This window comes from Ursus americanus, chromosome 23 (assembly GCF_024610735.1).
Source record: "Ursus americanus isolate L20-20 chromosome 23, mUrsAme1.1.p, whole genome shotgun sequence".
NCBI lineage: Eukaryota > Metazoa > Chordata > Mammalia > Carnivora > Ursidae > Ursus > Ursus americanus.
The window spans coordinates 30,152,572-30,169,283 of record NC_142149.1 but is presented as its reverse complement, the minus strand read 5'-3'; the positions used below and the strand labels follow the sequence as shown (position 1 = coordinate 30,169,283).

The 16,712-nt window shown below is 51.9% G+C and overlaps 1 protein-coding gene across 1 annotated transcript in view; it reads right to left on the bottom strand.

Annotated features, from left to right (window-relative positions):
• Positions 1-3,722: 3,722 nt before the first annotated feature.
• Positions 3,723-16,712, bottom strand: part of SCPEP1 (serine carboxypeptidase 1) — a 32,166-nt gene continuing 19,176 nt past the window's right edge. Inside the window, exons 7-13 of the mRNA XM_045773532.2 lie at positions 13,996-14,033; positions 13,416-13,544; positions 12,716-12,809; positions 11,820-11,933; positions 9,505-9,642; positions 7,832-7,995; positions 3,723-4,305 (exon numbers count right to left, since the gene is read on the bottom strand). Of these exons, the coding sequence (XP_045629488.2) occupies positions 4,243-4,305; positions 7,832-7,995; positions 9,505-9,642; positions 11,820-11,933; positions 12,716-12,809; positions 13,416-13,544; positions 13,996-14,033 (740 nt within the window). The 3' untranslated portion in view covers positions 3,723-4,242. The remainder of the gene's footprint in view (positions 4,306-7,831; positions 7,996-9,504; positions 9,643-11,819; positions 11,934-12,715; positions 12,810-13,415; positions 13,545-13,995; positions 14,034-16,712) is intronic.

Genomic DNA, 16,712 nt, shown 5'->3' with positions numbered 1-16,712 from the left:
AGGCGTTATCTCACATGCACATTCCAGGTGTGGGAACTCTGAATCCATGAAAGAATAACTGAATCTAATTTATGGAATCAGTCAGGATTCGATCAGAGAAGTGGAACTGTGTGCGTGCACGTGCGTGTGTGTGTGTGTGTGTGTGTGTGTAGGGATTTGACTCCTGCAGTGTGGGAGCTGGGTCGGCAGTCTTCCTAAGGCTGGTGCCTTCAGAATGTGATGCTGGGGACTGAGGGCCACCGGGCCAGCCGTCAGGAAGGGACAGGAGACATAACAGAGAAAGCACAAGAGCAATCTGAACCCCGGGAGCTGGAGTCCACGAGGACAGTCCGCGGGGCAGAAACTCATGCCAGCAGGGCCCTCCTCCCAGGGCTAAGCACCCGCACCCGGCCCAGGAGACAGAGATGCTCTGGGGGGATCCACGGGAAGGTGGGGCCATGGCAGGCCTGGCTGCTATTGAGCTGAGCCGGCAGAGACATGACAGAATGTTGGAGCCAAAATTGGCTGCTGGTCTCATTTTCATCTTCCAGGTCTCCATGAGAATTTCTAGTCTTTGGGGCCATTCTAATCAGAAACATACAGGAAAGGTAATTCTGGAAAATATAATCTGGCCTACGCAAGTGGGAACGTTACAAAGACCCCACGGTCCATCCCTTTTTGACTTCGCACCTGTACACATCGCCTTAAACCACACTCTCCAAAGAAAGACAGTAGCAAAATCACACTTCTGAGTAACACGACACAATATCCCCCGTATGGCCAAAAGCACACTGACCTTCTCCCCAGAACAATAGCAGGGTCCCTTGCTTGTCTTTGAAGAATGTTCATTCTTTTCTGAGCTGGTTCATACTCCCTTTTTGACATCTTAAAATTTAAATACTTACATATAGAGTTATTTCTTATGAGCACATCTTAAATTAGAAGATAAAGGGTGGAGAGAAGAGATCAAAGAATTGGTTAATATTTATTAAAATATATTCACATCACGATAAGGAAGGAACACTCGTATCTATCACAGTCTGTGTCCCACCGCAGGTCACGAGGTCACAGCTAGTATTTATAACTTACCATCGGTCACTACTTACTCCATACTTCTTCTGTCCTCAGCAAGGACTTCGGTTCATCATAGTTCCTCACCTAGTGGAATGACCCAAACCTTGTGGAGGGTGTGGGCCATTACCATATAAATTGGGTTATTATGGTTTTCCTTTGACTTTAATCAGGGGCTATGGAAGTACTATAAGGTACTGCAAAGGATCTCGGGCATTCTCCCACCTTATCCCCACTGTGTGGTAACAACCCAATTTCTCATGGATAGTCAGGATCAATCACCCAGCCAGTACTTTGCCTGTTTATTCGGTGCCCAAAGACACCAGATGGCAGCTTCCAGCTCCATTTCAAGGCAATCCTTGCTGTGTCTCCTGGTGAAAGCATTTCTCCCTTTATAACTAAGACTTCTAGACCAGTAGAGAGGCCAAAGTTGCAGGAATGGGAAGCAAAAATTTGACTATTGGATCAACGGGGCTGATAGGGAGAGGAGAGACTTTCATCTTTATGCCTTGACCCCTGGACTCCTGGATCCAGGGTGTGGGAGAAGCACGATGTTGATTTAGGGCATATACCACGTGCCGCAGGACATTGCCTCAGCCCTGCAAGGTATCGCCACCTAGCTGATACTGTAACCGAATCTTCGGTCATTCAGCCACGTGTGAGGGCAGTTGCTTCAAGATGATGGGGGAACATGGTAAGACCAGTGAATGCCAAGGGCATGAACGCACTTCTGCCTTTCGTTGGCTGTGAATACCATTATGGCGGATGACACGTTCTCTAAGGCCACAGATGGCGGTTTTGGCAGAAGCCCTGTGGGCAGGGAAGGCGAATCTATGTCCAGAGCAAGCGTCAATTCCAATAAGAACAACTTGCTGCCTTTTTCATAATGAAAGTGGTCCAATGTAATCAGCCTAACACCAGGTAGCTGGCTGATCCCTTCGGGCAATGGCGCCGTGTCAGGGGCTCAGTGTGTCTCTTGTGCGGCAGATCACTCGGCAGCAGCTGCAGTCAGGTCAGTCTGGGTGAGCACAAGTCCACTGCTGTCACTATGGCCACTTCGGTTGGCGTTGAGTCCACAGGAGTTGCTGGGGAAGGAGGCTGTCGGATGTCTACGGAGTGGGTCATTCCATCCATCTGGTTATTAAAATCTTCCTCTGCCCTTTGGCGAGCATTCACGGGGAACACAAGTTAGCTTTGTGTTCTGTCATTCAAAGGCCTGTCCTCCTACCTCTTCCTCAGGCCTTTTGATTTTTCAGTTGTGTCCTTTCCAAGTCCAACTACCCAGCCAAACGATGATTTGGTGCAGACCCTTTCTTCTGACCATCTCTCCTTCCAGGCAAAATGAACAAACAAGTACATTGTTCCAAGTTCTGTCCACTGGGAGGATGTCCACTCCCTGTCCACTCTCAGGTGATGCATGCCCACCACGCAGAGCTATCTGTAAACGAAGCCCCAGACTTCCTCGCCCCGTGAACTGTCACAGGGAATTGCCCATGAAGGCATGGGTGTGGGCTGCGAGAGAATGTAGTGTAGCAGGAAGAGGGCTTTGGGCATCTTGGAATTGGTGACAGGACCTCAGGGCAGGAGAAGATTGACTTCCTCGGGCAGGGATGGAAGGGCTGCGTCTAGTGGCAAAAAAGGTCTGAGGTCCCTAGCTTCCCTGGCATCTGCCCTTGTGGCCATCCTGATGCACAAACTCAGGTTCCTTCCCAAGTAATACTCCAGCTTCTTTTCCCTTTTTTTTTTTTTTTTTAAATTAGGCTCCAAGCCCAGCATGGGGTTTGAACTCGGGACCCTGAGATCCAGAGTCATATACTCTATCAACTGAGCCAGCCAGGCGCCCCCTAACACCCTAACTTCTAATGAAAGAAACCCTGTGAGGCTGGGATTCATTTGTGTTGTAATTCAATGCCAGAAGGACTCACAAGACTCGGTAAGTAGTTACACTCATGGCTACATTTTCTTCCAGCAAAGGACACCGAGCAGAAGCGGCAAGAGAACAAGATGCACTGGTGGGGTCCAGCGGGATCCAGCGTAAGCCTGTCACGTTTTTCCATGTCCAAGAGCACACGGGAGTGCTTCACCAAATAGCGAACCACGGGTAAGTGCGGGGTGCCCCTGCCCAAGGAGGCCGGCTTTAGTCTCAGGTCCGAGGGGGCTGGTCATGTGGACATAACCCACTATTTTTTTTTTTTTTTTAATTTAAATTCAATCAGCCAACACACAGCACAGTATTAGTTTCAGATGCATCGCCCGCTGTGAACACTCCCCTCATGTTCCACGGGAGGACTCTGGGTTTGGTTTTCAGTATCTCGGCCCAGCAACCAGAAGCCACAGTGCTTCCTTCACGGTCATCACAGAGGCCATGACATCCCTTCTGCAGACGGTGAGCTGCGAAGTAAAACTTAAAGGTCCTGGTTTTTAAATTAAAGACATCATTTTAATTTTAAAGAGATGTTACAACTCTTTGACTAAACAATTGCGCCTTTAGGAATTTATGTAAGAAAATAATAAGGATGTGTCCGAAGCCAGAACTGTCAGCATGACTCCCCAGAGCACTGTCTCTAGCAGTGACACACTGGACATTGCTCACACGCAACACGTGTGCACCTGGAACGTAATTTTGCATTGTGCGTTGGGGTACGTCCACAAAATGGAATGCTCAGCAGCTATTAAAAATGTCACAGGAGAACATTTATTGACATGAAGAGGTGTTTAGGACAAGCTGATATGAGTCAAGGAGTCAAACAACATATAGTAATGATTCCACTTTTGTAAAAAATATATATGCATAGATAGCAAAAAAAGGCTTGCAAGGATGGACACTAAACTGGTAACGGAGCTTCCCAGGGAAGGGAGTAAACGAGTGTTTATTTTGTTTACCTGTATTTCTCTTTTCCCCATAAATCACATGATTTGCTTTCGCAATACCAAAATGTCAACCTATTTCAACCCTTCATTTTGATTAAAATGATTAAAACACATCCCTTGGGAAAAAAATGGGAGGTTTTCAGAAGCAGAAATGAATTCCAAGCTGCCGTGGGGGCAGTGAGTCTGTTCTCCGGAGAAGCGGGCAGGAGCCTTCACGGCGCCGGCAGGCCGGGTTCCGCGGGACAGCGGCGCCCCTTAAGCGTCAGGGTTCTCGCTCCAGCCCCCATGCCCTGGGGCCAAGCAACTCCCCGCAGGTCCGTCCTACTCTTGCTGAGTCACCATCCTCATCATCTTCAGAGCCATGTCCCCTTGATCAGAAGGAACCTGGAACCAAACGGTATCTGAGCCCACGCTCCTGGTTCTCGGTCCAGGGGCGACATGTGAGACCCTGCTCCCAGGAGGAGTGTGGGCTCCGAGACAGCAGCCTGGGAGGGACATCTGCACCCGAGTGCGCCCCTTACGGGAGGGTTCCATGTCTGAAATGACCCCTGTGTGGGACAGAAGCTCATCAGGTTGCAGGGGTCTAAAGAAGTTAGCATTTAGGACAGGACCTGCCGCCCCATTTGGGGCTGATCTGTTGATTTACTTATTTATTTTTAGAGAGAGCGAGTGATCGAGAGCAGGGAGGGGTGGAGGCACAGGGAGGGAGAGAATCCCAAACGGACTCTCCGCTGAGGGCAGAGCCTGACTTGGGGCTCGGTCCCATGATCCTGAGATCCCGACCTGAGCGGAAATCAAGACTCGGACACTTAACTGCCTGAGCCCCCCCAGGCATCCCTGCTGATTTCCTTGTAAGACCTGTGCTTATGTTACCAGGACCCGGCCTGTTCAAGGAAGAGGGGAGAGTCTAAATGTATAAAGGGTCCTCTGGGAATAGAGTACAAAATAGCCAAGAGGGAAGCGAACGGCAAATCTGTCAACAGATACAACAAATAAGATGCTTTGTTTGGGCGGCGACCCGTCTTGGTATTATTGTTATTATTCAATTTTCTTTTGTTTTTCCTTTAGATTTTTCAAATAGGTTCCACACCCAACATGGGGCTCGAACTCATGACCCTGACATCAAGAGTCACATGCCCTACTGCCTGAGCCAGCCAAACGCCCCATCCCTTACATTTTTCAAATAATTCCTTTATAAACCCCCTTCCCACACACCGTTGAAAAGGGGAGGGACAGAGGCCTCAGTTTCTCCTCCACAAAGATGGGCGTCCAGTTGACGGCCCCAAGTTCTGAGCGTCCATGGCTCCATGATTCTCTACGGCACCCTGCTGTCCCCAACCCTCTTGCCCAGCAAGGTCCCCTGGAAGCACAGGCACAGTGGGGTATATACCAAAAAGACATTTCATCAACTAAAGCGGAAGTGGCTGGGGAGAATTTAATAACAGTTTCCAGGAGCTATTTTAAGGCTACCCTAACTGATGTCTTGGTTCTCTCGGGGACAAGCCAGAGGAAATGGGGCTGAACTCCAGCACAGGAGCGAGAGCATGTGCTCTCCTTCCTCTCCTCTCCTCCTTCCCTTCCCAACTGCCCCCGCATGGACCCTTCTCACAGCACTGTGTCCTAAGACTTCCTGCTAGCTTCCTCCCTAGTTGATACTGAGGGTACTCAGAATACTTAAACCCTAATGGGGAGGCGCCTGCTTTCAGCTCAGGTCGTGATCCCAGAGACTTGGGATCGAGCCCTGCATTGGGCTCCCTGCTTAGCGGGGAGTCCCTCTCCTCCCGCTAGCTCATGTGCTCCCAAGTGCACACGCACGCTTGCTCGCGCTCTCTCTCTCTCTCTCTCTCTCTCTGTCTTAAATAAATAAATAAAATCTTTAAAAAAAAAAAAAGCGCCCTAACGAAATGCCCTCCTAACCCTGCTGCCTTGTTCATGGTCTCTTCAGATCAAGTTTCTTAGCAGGGCAGGCTACTACTTCCTTCCAGTTTCTGAGAGGATGTTGTCCTCCTCCCTCACTGCTCATTCATCAGCTCCACCCTTTCCATGCTGGCTTCCGGGCTTGCCCCTGCACTGAGAGCGCTTGCCACGAATACTACAAGCACTAGGAATACCGCTGTGCCCAAACCACTGCTGACACTTCGCTCCTTTATCTGAGTTGGTGGCAGCTTGGGACACCAGCGGCCTCTGGGGACTTTGCAGGTGCCCACGTCCCTGGCCTCCCTCCTGCTTTTCTGGCTGCCTTTTCTCAACTCTCATTTGCAGGTCCTTCTTTCACTTCCTGCCTGTTAAATACTGGGGTACCCAGGCCCATCCCTGGCCCTTTTTATGTTCAACTCCCAGATCTCTCTCTCCAAGAACAAAAATCTGACTCGGGATCATATATACACAGCGTATCTATTCAGTCTCCCTGTGAGCGTCCCACTTGGCGGTTCTACAGGCAAACAGGTACCAAGCCCTGCCCGTTCTCCCTTCTGACACGTCATCAAACTCCTCTACTTCTCCCCCTCCTGGATTACTACAAGAGCGCCTTAGAGGGGCGCCGGGGGGCTCAGTCAGCTGGGCGTCTGCCTTCAGCTCAGGTCATGATCCCAGGGTCCTGGGATGGAGGCCTGCTTCGGGCTCTCTGCTCAGCAGGGAGCCTGCTTCTCCCCCTGCCTGCTGCTCTCCCTGCTTGTGCTCTCTCTCTGTCAAATAAATACATAAAATCTTAAAAAAAACAGAAAGTGCCTTAGATCGGCTCTTTGTCCCAGTCTCATCCCAGGCCCTCTGCTGCTAGAATGCCGTTTCTTAGACAAACTGGCAATTTTACTCCTTTGCTTTAAGACCCTCGATGGCACGCCGTTCCTTTCAGGATACACGCAAGCTCCCTAATGAGGTATCCCCAGCTCATCCCTCGCCAGGGCCCCCTGAGGCTCCTCTGGACCTATCCATGCTGTTCTCCTTTCTCCTACGCCTCCCCTTGCCTAGCCAATGCCCCTAAGGAGCTGCGTTCTGGAAAGGGCACTTCAGTTCCTGCTGAAACCTCTCTTAGCATCTCCTTGGCCATCCGAGTAAACACGCTCCGTCTGCTTGATGGACAAACGGAGTTCAAAGACCAGTTTTCTCGGCAGACCACACCCCGCAGCCCCTTCTCTATGGAGATTCTGTCCTAAGCACCAGGCTCTCAAGCGGAGAGAGCTGCCCAGAGGGCACCTTACCACCCCTCCCTAAGACTCTCCTCCAGGCAACCGCTGTCCTGGGAAGAACAAAGACCCTGCATTTAAGTGGCCAGACCAAAGCCTAACCGTGAGGGAAGCAGCTGACCGCTTGGGCAGCTCTGCAGGTGTCTGCGTGCGGACGTGCAGTGGACTTATCCCTCCAGAATGTCCCCCGGCCCACGGACAGCCACTCGGTCAACCCACACCCTAAGGGGAGGTAGTGTGTTCGCTTAGCAAATGCAGGAGAGAGACAACCTCATCTTTGCACACAGAGCCTCTTCCAAACTGGAATTCTGGAAGCTACTGCCGCTCGAACACTCCCCCCACCGTGTACCATGCACTGCGACTCAGCTTTCCAGAGCGCTGAACTTGGGTTTTCACTCCCCGAGAATGTTAGGGAAAGACGGCTTCTCCCTTCCTCCCCCAAGGCAAATGCATAAGAGGAAAGTAACATTAAACTCATTTCAACTAAGGAGTAAAAGAGAGCCCAGCTTCAGGCTCTCAGAAGGATTTAGCTTTTCTCAGTGATAATCTCCAGATCCAAAGGAATGAAGCACTAAGAGCAGGATTTCATGAGAGACCTGGAAACACTCCCCAACCCAAAGCACTTCTCAGACCAGCCCGGGCAGCGCCCTCACGCACAATCAGCGGCCCGTGCTTCACCCCGAGAGCACCTAAGAGCCCACGACCAAGGCTGAGGGACGCGGCCTCACCATGTGCCCGGCTCTGAGGATCCAGTAGAAGGCCAGGTTCTTGTAGGACTTGATGAAAGCGGACGTTTCCGAAGACTTGGGGTCACTGTACACGGCCTTCCACTTGAGCTGACTGAATTCGGGCAGCCCCGTCCACTTCAGTTTCCGCACCCAGGCCTCCTGACCTGGCAAGGGGGACAGAGCGGGGCTGGCATTAGCAGCTGGGTGGGGGAGAAACAAACTTCTAGAGCCCATCAGTTCGCCTTCCCTGAGCCGGAACGTGCACAGAACTCATCCCCAGATCCGGTTAAAAGGCAAATCCGGAGTCGGCAGGTCTGGGTAGGGCCTGAGACGCTGCCTTTCCAGCAAACTCGCAGTGATGCCCACGATACCTGGGAGAAACCTAAACGCTGAGAAGCCTAACTACTCTTGCCTCTGCCTTTCCCACCGCTGTATGCTCTGAAGGAAGGAAACTGGGGACGTCTGGAAGCGGCAGGACTCGCCGGAGGACTGAGAGGTCGCCGGGTCGGGAGACGCGCACGTGGACCCCCTGCGCAGGCCACGGAAGAAACACAGGACCCCTTCGAAGCAGCCCTCAGCGCTCTTGGCTTACAATTGGAGGAAATAGCCAATCCCGCGGACCTCAAGGGGTGTGTCGTACCTGTCAGACCGTGTGCCCTGATTTACCTGGGGATTCGGAGAACCTGCCTCCGTCTTTACCCGGTCCTACTGAAACAGAACCACAAAGGCCACTTCCCCGGGTCCTCAGGGTTAGAGGCAGTGGGGTTTAGTTACAACCCAGCTTGCAGGGCTTACCGCCTGCTGACAGTGCCAGAGACTCAACAGCCCATTGGCCCCATGGCCAGGAAAGGGTGTCCTTTCCTATTTCTGTGGTGGGAGTAGGTGTCGTGCGTTTCTCAATTATACTTAAGGGCCTCAAAATCTGGCAGGCCCGGTCTTCTCTAAGGGGCACCGTGATGAGAGAGCAGAAGGCTGGCTGAGGGCAAGCACAGGCTGACACCCTGCAAACTGCCCCACTCCCCCATCTGAGTGCCCTTCCGCAGTCCCTGCGGGCTGCCCTAAAGCTAAGGGAAATAAAAACAAATGGTTAACTAACAAATCACAGTCCAGCAAGACCTCTGCCTCCCTCAGTTTACAACTGTCTCATGATTTACAAGAAAAAACCCTTACCAATAACCTAACTTCCAGAAGGAAACTCCCAACTGTCTTAATGTTAATGCTTCACTAGAGGGAGAAACCACCTTACCCTGACAAGCGCCAGGCCTCCAATACCTCGCCAGGCCTCCAATACCTCGTAGGTCCTCTTTAGCATACAAAAGTTCTTCTGAAAACCTTTTTTCCTTACCCCCAACTCCATACAACCCCAGGGCAGCAGCTCTTTCTGCCCATGGGTCCTGTCCCTGTGCTTTCATAAAATCACCATTTCGCACCAAAGACGTCTCAAGAATTCGTTCTTGGCCGTCAGCTCCGCACCTCGCCTACATTCAAAAACTGCGCCCACAGCTCTGTCCTCTTCAAAGAGGTCAAGGTTGGGGCAGATGCACGGAACAGGAAATGGCCTTCCTCCTGGCATTTCAATGTCACCAGACCCAGGACTGGCATGTCCGGGGCCAGTTCCCTTCCAGCTCACCCCACAGAAATGCCTCCACGTGCCCTGCGGTGCGTGTTCCTACCTATGGTGTCCACGATGAGATCGAGCTGTCCGTTATAGATGGTCACATTGACCCCTGCTTCCAGCAGCTCGTCCACGATGCTGATGACTGGCTTCATGAAGTCCCCCTCCATGTTCTGGAAGACACTGGCAGACTGGCCTGCACACGAGGAAAGAGAAAGTGGTAAGAGCCTACAATCTGCCAGAACAAGAGGCACCTTTCAGCCAGAGCATCCTGGGCTCTGGCACCCAAAAGAGCCACTGTACTTCACCTAACAAAGGCCGGACACGCCCGTGCTTCACCAACAGGGACCGGCCGGCCCAGAAATCCATGCCGGAGCCAGTCACCTGAAAGGGAAGCATATCCGCACCGCGCTCTATTCACTCAAGCGCTTGTGATGACCGCAGGCCCATTTTTACCAGGGAGCCTGATGTGGGGTTCGATCCCACGACCCGGAGATCATGACCTGAGCTGAAATCAGGAGACGGATGCCTAACTGACTGAGCCACCCAGGCGCCCCCAGATGTCATTTCTGATGAGGAACTGAAACCTACGGAAGGCTGATGCCTAAGCGAACAGGGAGCTACACGAAACACTCGTTAGGCCAGGGCTCTCGGGAACGCTCTCTGCTTTGGGGCGGGTGTCGGCTTTCCTCCTTTGCTAAGTGACATCAGGGCCACGTTGTTAAGTTCTGTGCAAGTGGCGCGACTCTAGTAATAAACCAAATCAGACCTAAACCAACGCGGAGCCAGCCCTCAGGGAAGCCACGGGGGACGAGCCCCAGGCAAGAGAGGAGATGGTCGGCTCCGCATCCCCGCATCCCCGGCGGACTGCTGACCGTCCTCGCCGCCACACGGAACCCCACAGTAACAGCGGCTACTATTCATTTCTGTCCGCCAGTCACTGGGTTAAGCAGGCACTTCACAAACATCCCATTTCCTCGTCACCAACCCTGGGAGGTAAGGAGTCCGAACTTGTGCAGCGGTTAAAGCAAACCAGGCCCTGCGAGGCTACGAAACATGCCCAGGGTGAACGAGCTCGTCAGTGGCAGGCGGGGCTGTGAGCCCAGGCCTGGTGGGCTCCCCAGTGCGTACGTAGGCTGAACTGCAAACCGGAGCTCAAGACGCTGGGTGTGGGTATCCGCCGGCAAGTCTGTCCTTTCCGGACCAGACACAGCTGCGGCCACACAGAGCTTTCTCTATCAATCATCGCCTGCAAAAATGTAGTCCCCTGGCCCGTCCAGCTGCACGGGGCAGGGAGGGTCCTGTAACCAGAGAAGATGGGGCTGGAAAACGCAGTCACAGGGATCAACGGAAGGGGCGGAGAGGAAAAGGTGCTCTGGCAGGCTCGACCTTAGCTGCCTTCCTGTGATGGCCCGCACCCCTATTCTCAGTGCCACCCGGCTCCCCGTGGTGGTACCCACCCTAAAGCTCTGACACCAGATTCTTTTTATTTGATCTAATTAACTCCCCCCTCCCATTTCTAGAAAACTCTAAGGGGTGAGGCAGAAATGAAGACACTGGAGCTGGGAGGAGTCCTCTGTGAACTGCAGGTTGGAAGGATGGCCCGTGTGCCCTGAGGACCAGGGCTGGAGCCAAGTCTTAGCCTCTCAGCAGCTGTCAAGGGGCTGCCCCAGAAAGGCACTGCCTTGGGGTAACTCAAACATAAAGGAAGCCCTCCTTAGCTTGGCCTGTCTCCCCTCCAGGGATGTGGGAGTCCCACTGGCTCACGGCCTCCCTATAGCACAGAGCAGGAAGTTATCCAAGATTTCTACCTGGTCCTGGTCTCTGAGGACCCCCAAGAGTTTCTAACATGGCACCCACAAGAGAATGCAGTAGACCCTGGAACCACATCCAGCATCAGGACCAGGGGGAGCCTGGCCAGGGAGCTGGTCAAAACCTGCCCCAAAGGACCTTTGTCTGGAAGTCATACCCACAACCAACTGTGGCTTTTGGGTGTAGCTTTTTTTTTTTTTTTTAATCTCAATTTTTTTTTTTTTATTATTATGGAAAACCTCGAACTGATACAAAAGTCCGAAGAGTAAGAGGATTCCCAGGGGCTCACCATCTGCCTCCAACAATTACCAACACCTAACCCATCGTTCATTTCCCTTCCCACCCACCTCCCTACCAGCCTCTCATGCTGAACCAATTTGGGCACGTTATTTACTGTCTCCGTATTTGTTTGCTGGTCTAAAAATGCAACCAGTAATTCAGTCCTGCCTGCAACCTGTCCTCACCACCAACAAAACCCCCTCTTCCAAGTAAGGCCCTTGCACTGGCACCTCTACTGCCCCGCAACCCCACACACGGCACTTAATCAGGGCACGGGAGTACCTCCCCAGGAGCAATCCTCAGGAATAATTTTGAGCTTCTTTCTGATGGGACCGTTCATGAGCTGACTCAAGGCGTCCTGCTGCAGGTGTCTCACGTGGCGTTGGTAAAGATGAACTGAAACAAACTGGCACCCGGTGAGTCAAAGGGCTGGAAATACGACTAAGACAACGTCTCTCCCAAGCTGCCGGCATGGTGTGCTAAGAGGGAGGCTTTCAGCGGGAAAATGAAAAGCATCACCTTCATTCACCCCAGATGCAGGAAGAAAGCCAGACAGACGCTGAAAGTGGAGATGCTTTATTAAGTTTGATTGCTGCCCTTTGTGTGCTTTGGGGCTATGGAGATTTCCCAGCCCGGTCAAAGGGAGTCAGCTGAGAAGTGGCCTTGAAGGCTCCCGCAGCCTTTAGAGGCCTCCTATGGAGGGAGGACGCCAGGCATTCGGCACCCACAGCGAAGCTGGCTCAGCTGAAAGGCAGCTCAATGCAGCCTTCAGAAGGACTGTAACGCGCAACGTGCCGAACTTGGTTCCCACACTTCAAAAACACTACGCTAAACGAAAGATGCCCGATGCAAAGAGACCCCCCTCGGCATGGTTCCATTTATATGAAACGTCCGTCCTGGAAAGGCGTATCTAGAAACATGGACAGACGAGTGACTGCCTGGGGCTGGGAGTGGGGATAGAAACCGACTGCCAGGAGACACGGGATCTTTCTGGCATGATGGAAATTTCTAGAACTGGACTGTGGTGATGGCTGTGCAGCTCTGTGAATGCACTAAAACCACTGAATCATACACTTAAAATGGGTGAGCTCTGTGTTATATAAATTAAAGCTAAAAGAATTGATTCCCTCTTGCATGGAGATGGAGACAGGGGTCTAGCAATGTCAAGGTTCACTCACCTAGGGGGCTCTGGGTGAATTCTAGGCTTGACTTCACGGCAGACATGCGAGCGCTTTTAGTTAAAACGTTATAGAAGTTTACCCCATCCGTGTTCTGAAATACAGAATCATATTCGGCTGTTTGTCTTCTTTATTTACCCATTATAGAAGTGGCATAACCGAAAGGCACTCGCTCTCCACCTTACCCAAGGGTAGCTTAAACTTTGTAAATTCGCCTGGACCCGAAAGAAACCCAGCTCTGAGGGCTGAGACCAGCCGTCAGCCCTATCTCGGGGGGGAGTGAGCAGCTCATCCGAGCGGAGCTCCGATGCTGGAGAAAACCAAGGGCCCGCGTGTTCATTTACGGGGAGAACAGGGCCGGGGAGGGTCCTGCACACTCGTCCTCGGCTGTGCATCCTTCCCTCCTGGCTCGCTGGGGGCAGAATGTTGCCTGGCAAGGGTTCGAACGCTCACGTTTGCCAGACATATCGTTCCTTATAGCATCCACAGATTCGGGCAAGGGACAAGCGGGTCTTGCAGGCCTCGGGTGGCTTTTTGACCTCGGCCCTGCTCAGACTCATCGGCTTTATCATTTAGCACGTGATGATTTTCAGATCTGCGGGGAGTCTCAGGATAGTGCCAAATCCTGACGGCACCGGCCAGCGGGCCCTGGCTCCACGGGAACAAGGCAAGTGGGCTGCCCCCGAGTGTGTCCCGTTACCTGTTCAACGACCATTTCTGCTTTCCCCCACAGCTGGGTGGCCTCTTTGAAGAGCCCCTTATTCACGGCATCCAGGACGTCCTCTGCAACCTGAGACACTTCTGCCAGGCCTTGGTCGTCGAGAAGAGACTGGAATGCAAACCAAGAATGAAAAGGCCCACTTTGCTCCGAGACACAGACCTGGCATCACCACCGCTTGGGACGGGCGGCAGAGACAGTGGGAGGAGAAAGGCCTACAGATGAAAGCGTATTGTCAGTCACGTCATCACTGATGAAAGAAATATGGCAAAACATCAGTGGAGTCCAGATGGCGGGTATACGGGTGTTCACAGGGATCTTTCAACTTTTCTGCACATGTGAAAATTTTTATCGTAAAAAGTTGAGGGGATTTTCAACATTGTGTTTCTTGTACCTGGAGAAATGGGGAACTGGGCTGAGGGTTCATTAAATCTCCCCCGAGGGAGCTGTGTGAACCTCCTAGGTAAACCCAGCCAGCCTGTTTGTCCTGGGGACAGAGCCAGGAGAGGTCAGCTGGGCTGCTTACCACGGAGGGTGCAGATGTGGGGACTCCTCTACTCACCACGCTGTACAGGAAAGGTCCCCAGGAGAGCACCGAATCTAAAGGAAACCACATATGTACAAAGTCAGTCCGCCGTGGCTCTGCCCTCCCAGAGGAAACCCAATTAGCTTCCTCCTCCCAAAGCAGAGACAGAAGCAAGAAAGCCGGTGGTTTCGGGTCTGTAGGCTCCTTAACTCACCAGTGTCCCTGCAGGGCCGAGGTCTCAGTGGTCGGGAGGTGGGAGGATATGGGGGCCTTTCTGTTGACTCAGGGCTAATGATGTTAATTTGGCCTGATACTGGAGCAACGAGTGAGTCACCGCCAGCGACGGCATCCCCACAGGCATCTGCGTGTGCGTGCGTGCGTGTGCCCGGAGTGCAGGGTCCTCTCTGCCAGACCTCTAGGCTTTCTGCCAGCTCAGAGTATTTCCCCCGCCCTCACATTTCCCCAGTCTGGGGCCACTAGCTCCTGCCAAGGAGCTAATTAAGGAAGAAGACTAAGCATTTTGTAATTCACGTGCCTCTGACTATACTGTCAACCAATTCTTTTCAATTCCACAAACATATTGAGAATTTATAAAGGGTCTGAAGCCAGCAAGGAGATACCAATGAGTAAAACAACGCCCGCCCTCGAAGAGAAGAGTGGGGCTTGGTTTGACAGATCGCAGTTCCCATAACTCGAGGTAAGGCCACGGCCACTGAGATGTGCCAGCACAGAACGAAGGACCACAGCCTGCACGTCTGAATACATCACTCCTTTGCTTAAAAGCCTTCAGTCGTTCCCTAAGACCAAGCATCTCAAAGTATGTTTCAAGTAACCTCAGTACAGCAGGAATTCAGCCTAGGTATTAGAGAAGAAAAAATGCTTCTTCAGTTAAATACCTTTGAGGCTATAAAATATAGAACATTTCCCCCCCGAATGACTTCTCAGAGCCTTTAACATGCCTGTGAAACCTTGACGAAGTGGAGCCCGTATTTACCCCGGCAACTTGTCTGACTGTGAAGCCCTTTGCACGGTACCTCCCTGGTGTGGTAGCGTTCAGGGTACACCCCGAGAAATGCAGGCATGCCAGATCCTCCGGAACCTCGCTATCGGCCACCTCTCCAACTCAACTATCAAGCTCGTGCCTTAGCTTCTTGAAATAGAGAATCGTCTGCAATTCTCCAATGCGCCCCATTCCCTGCTTAATCTAGACCAGGGAGGGACAAAACTTTTCTATACAGGAGCAAACAGCAAACATTTTTTGCTTTGCAGGTCGGGCGGCCTCTGTTGCAACTACTCCACTCTGTCCTGGCAGCCTCCAAGCCCCTGGAGACAACATGCAAACGAATGGGTGTGACCTTGTCCCAGTAAAAGGGCGGTAGGACAGACTCAGCTTGTAGGCTGTGGTTTGCCAACCTCGGATGTGCAACAGAACTTTCTGCAATGATGGAAATGTTCTCTATGTGGTCCGGATCAAGTCAATAGCCACATCGTGGCTACTGGGTGCTTGAAATGTGGAGAGTGCAATTCAAAGATCGAAATTTTTATTGTATCTTAATTAATTTAAATTTAGTTGCATATGGCTATGGCCACCATCTTGAACTGTGCAGCTTTTCTTGAAGATGTGGAGCATGTCTGTGCGTCCTTCCTAGCACCTAGCACCATGCCTACTACCTAGCAAATAATAATTGCTCATACAAATTAACAGTATTTCTCCCTCAAAAAAGGAGTATTTCTGGGATGGAGGGGTGGAAGTTAAGTGGATCTGAAAGGAGGGATTCAGATCTGGGCAGAAGAGTTCTTTCTTTCTCCTTTCTTTCTTTCTTTCTTTCTTTCTTTCTTTCTTTCTTTCTTCTTTCTTTCTTTCTTTCTTTCTTTCAAGATTTTATTTGGCAGAGAGATAGTGAGAGAGGGAACACAAACAGGGCGGGTGGAAGAGGGAGAAGCAGGCTTCCCGTGGAGCAGGGAGCCCAACGCGGGGCTCGATCCCAGGACTCTGAGATCATGACCCAAGCCGAAGACGGACACCCAACGACTGAGCCACCCAGGCGCCAATCCCCTCTTTTTTTAATTGAGAGAGAGCATGCGTGTGCACTAACAGGGAGTAAGGGGTGTGGGGGGGTGGAGAGGGAGGGGCAGAGGGAGAGGGAGAAAGAGAATCTTAAGAAGGCTCCACAGGCAGGGTGGAGCCCAACATGGGGCTCGATCCCACAACCCTGAGATCATAACCTAAGCCAAAAATCCAGAGTCTGATGCTTAACCGACTGAGCCACCCAGGCGCTCCTGAGCAGGAGGATTTCTAAGGGGAAGTAGGTCACAGCAAGGTGAAAAAAGGTAGGTTTTGGACAGGCTGAGTAGCACTTGCAAAGCCTTGAGTCTTGTGTAGCTAGTGGTGTGGGTGAGAGCGTAGATTCTGGAGCCTGCTGCGGAGATGAATGCCGACTTTAGCTGTGCGACTTCAGGAAAATTGCTTAACCTCTCTGAGTCTCAGTTTCAACATCTCCAAAACTGTGATGATAACAGTCTCCATCCCATGGAGCTGTCGTAAGCGTTAAATGAAGTTAACACATGCACAGTGTTGAGTGCTGTTAGGAAACTGTGATGAGAGCCCAAAAAGCAGCACGAGGCCAATGGCTGTGATTTTGAGTGAGACGGGGGGGGGGGGGGGCTCACGCCTCTGATCAAGGCTTCTGAAGCTTCATGATGTCCTAGGAGGTCCATCCAGTTAGAAAAACAAAGAGGAGCCTTTCTCCCGA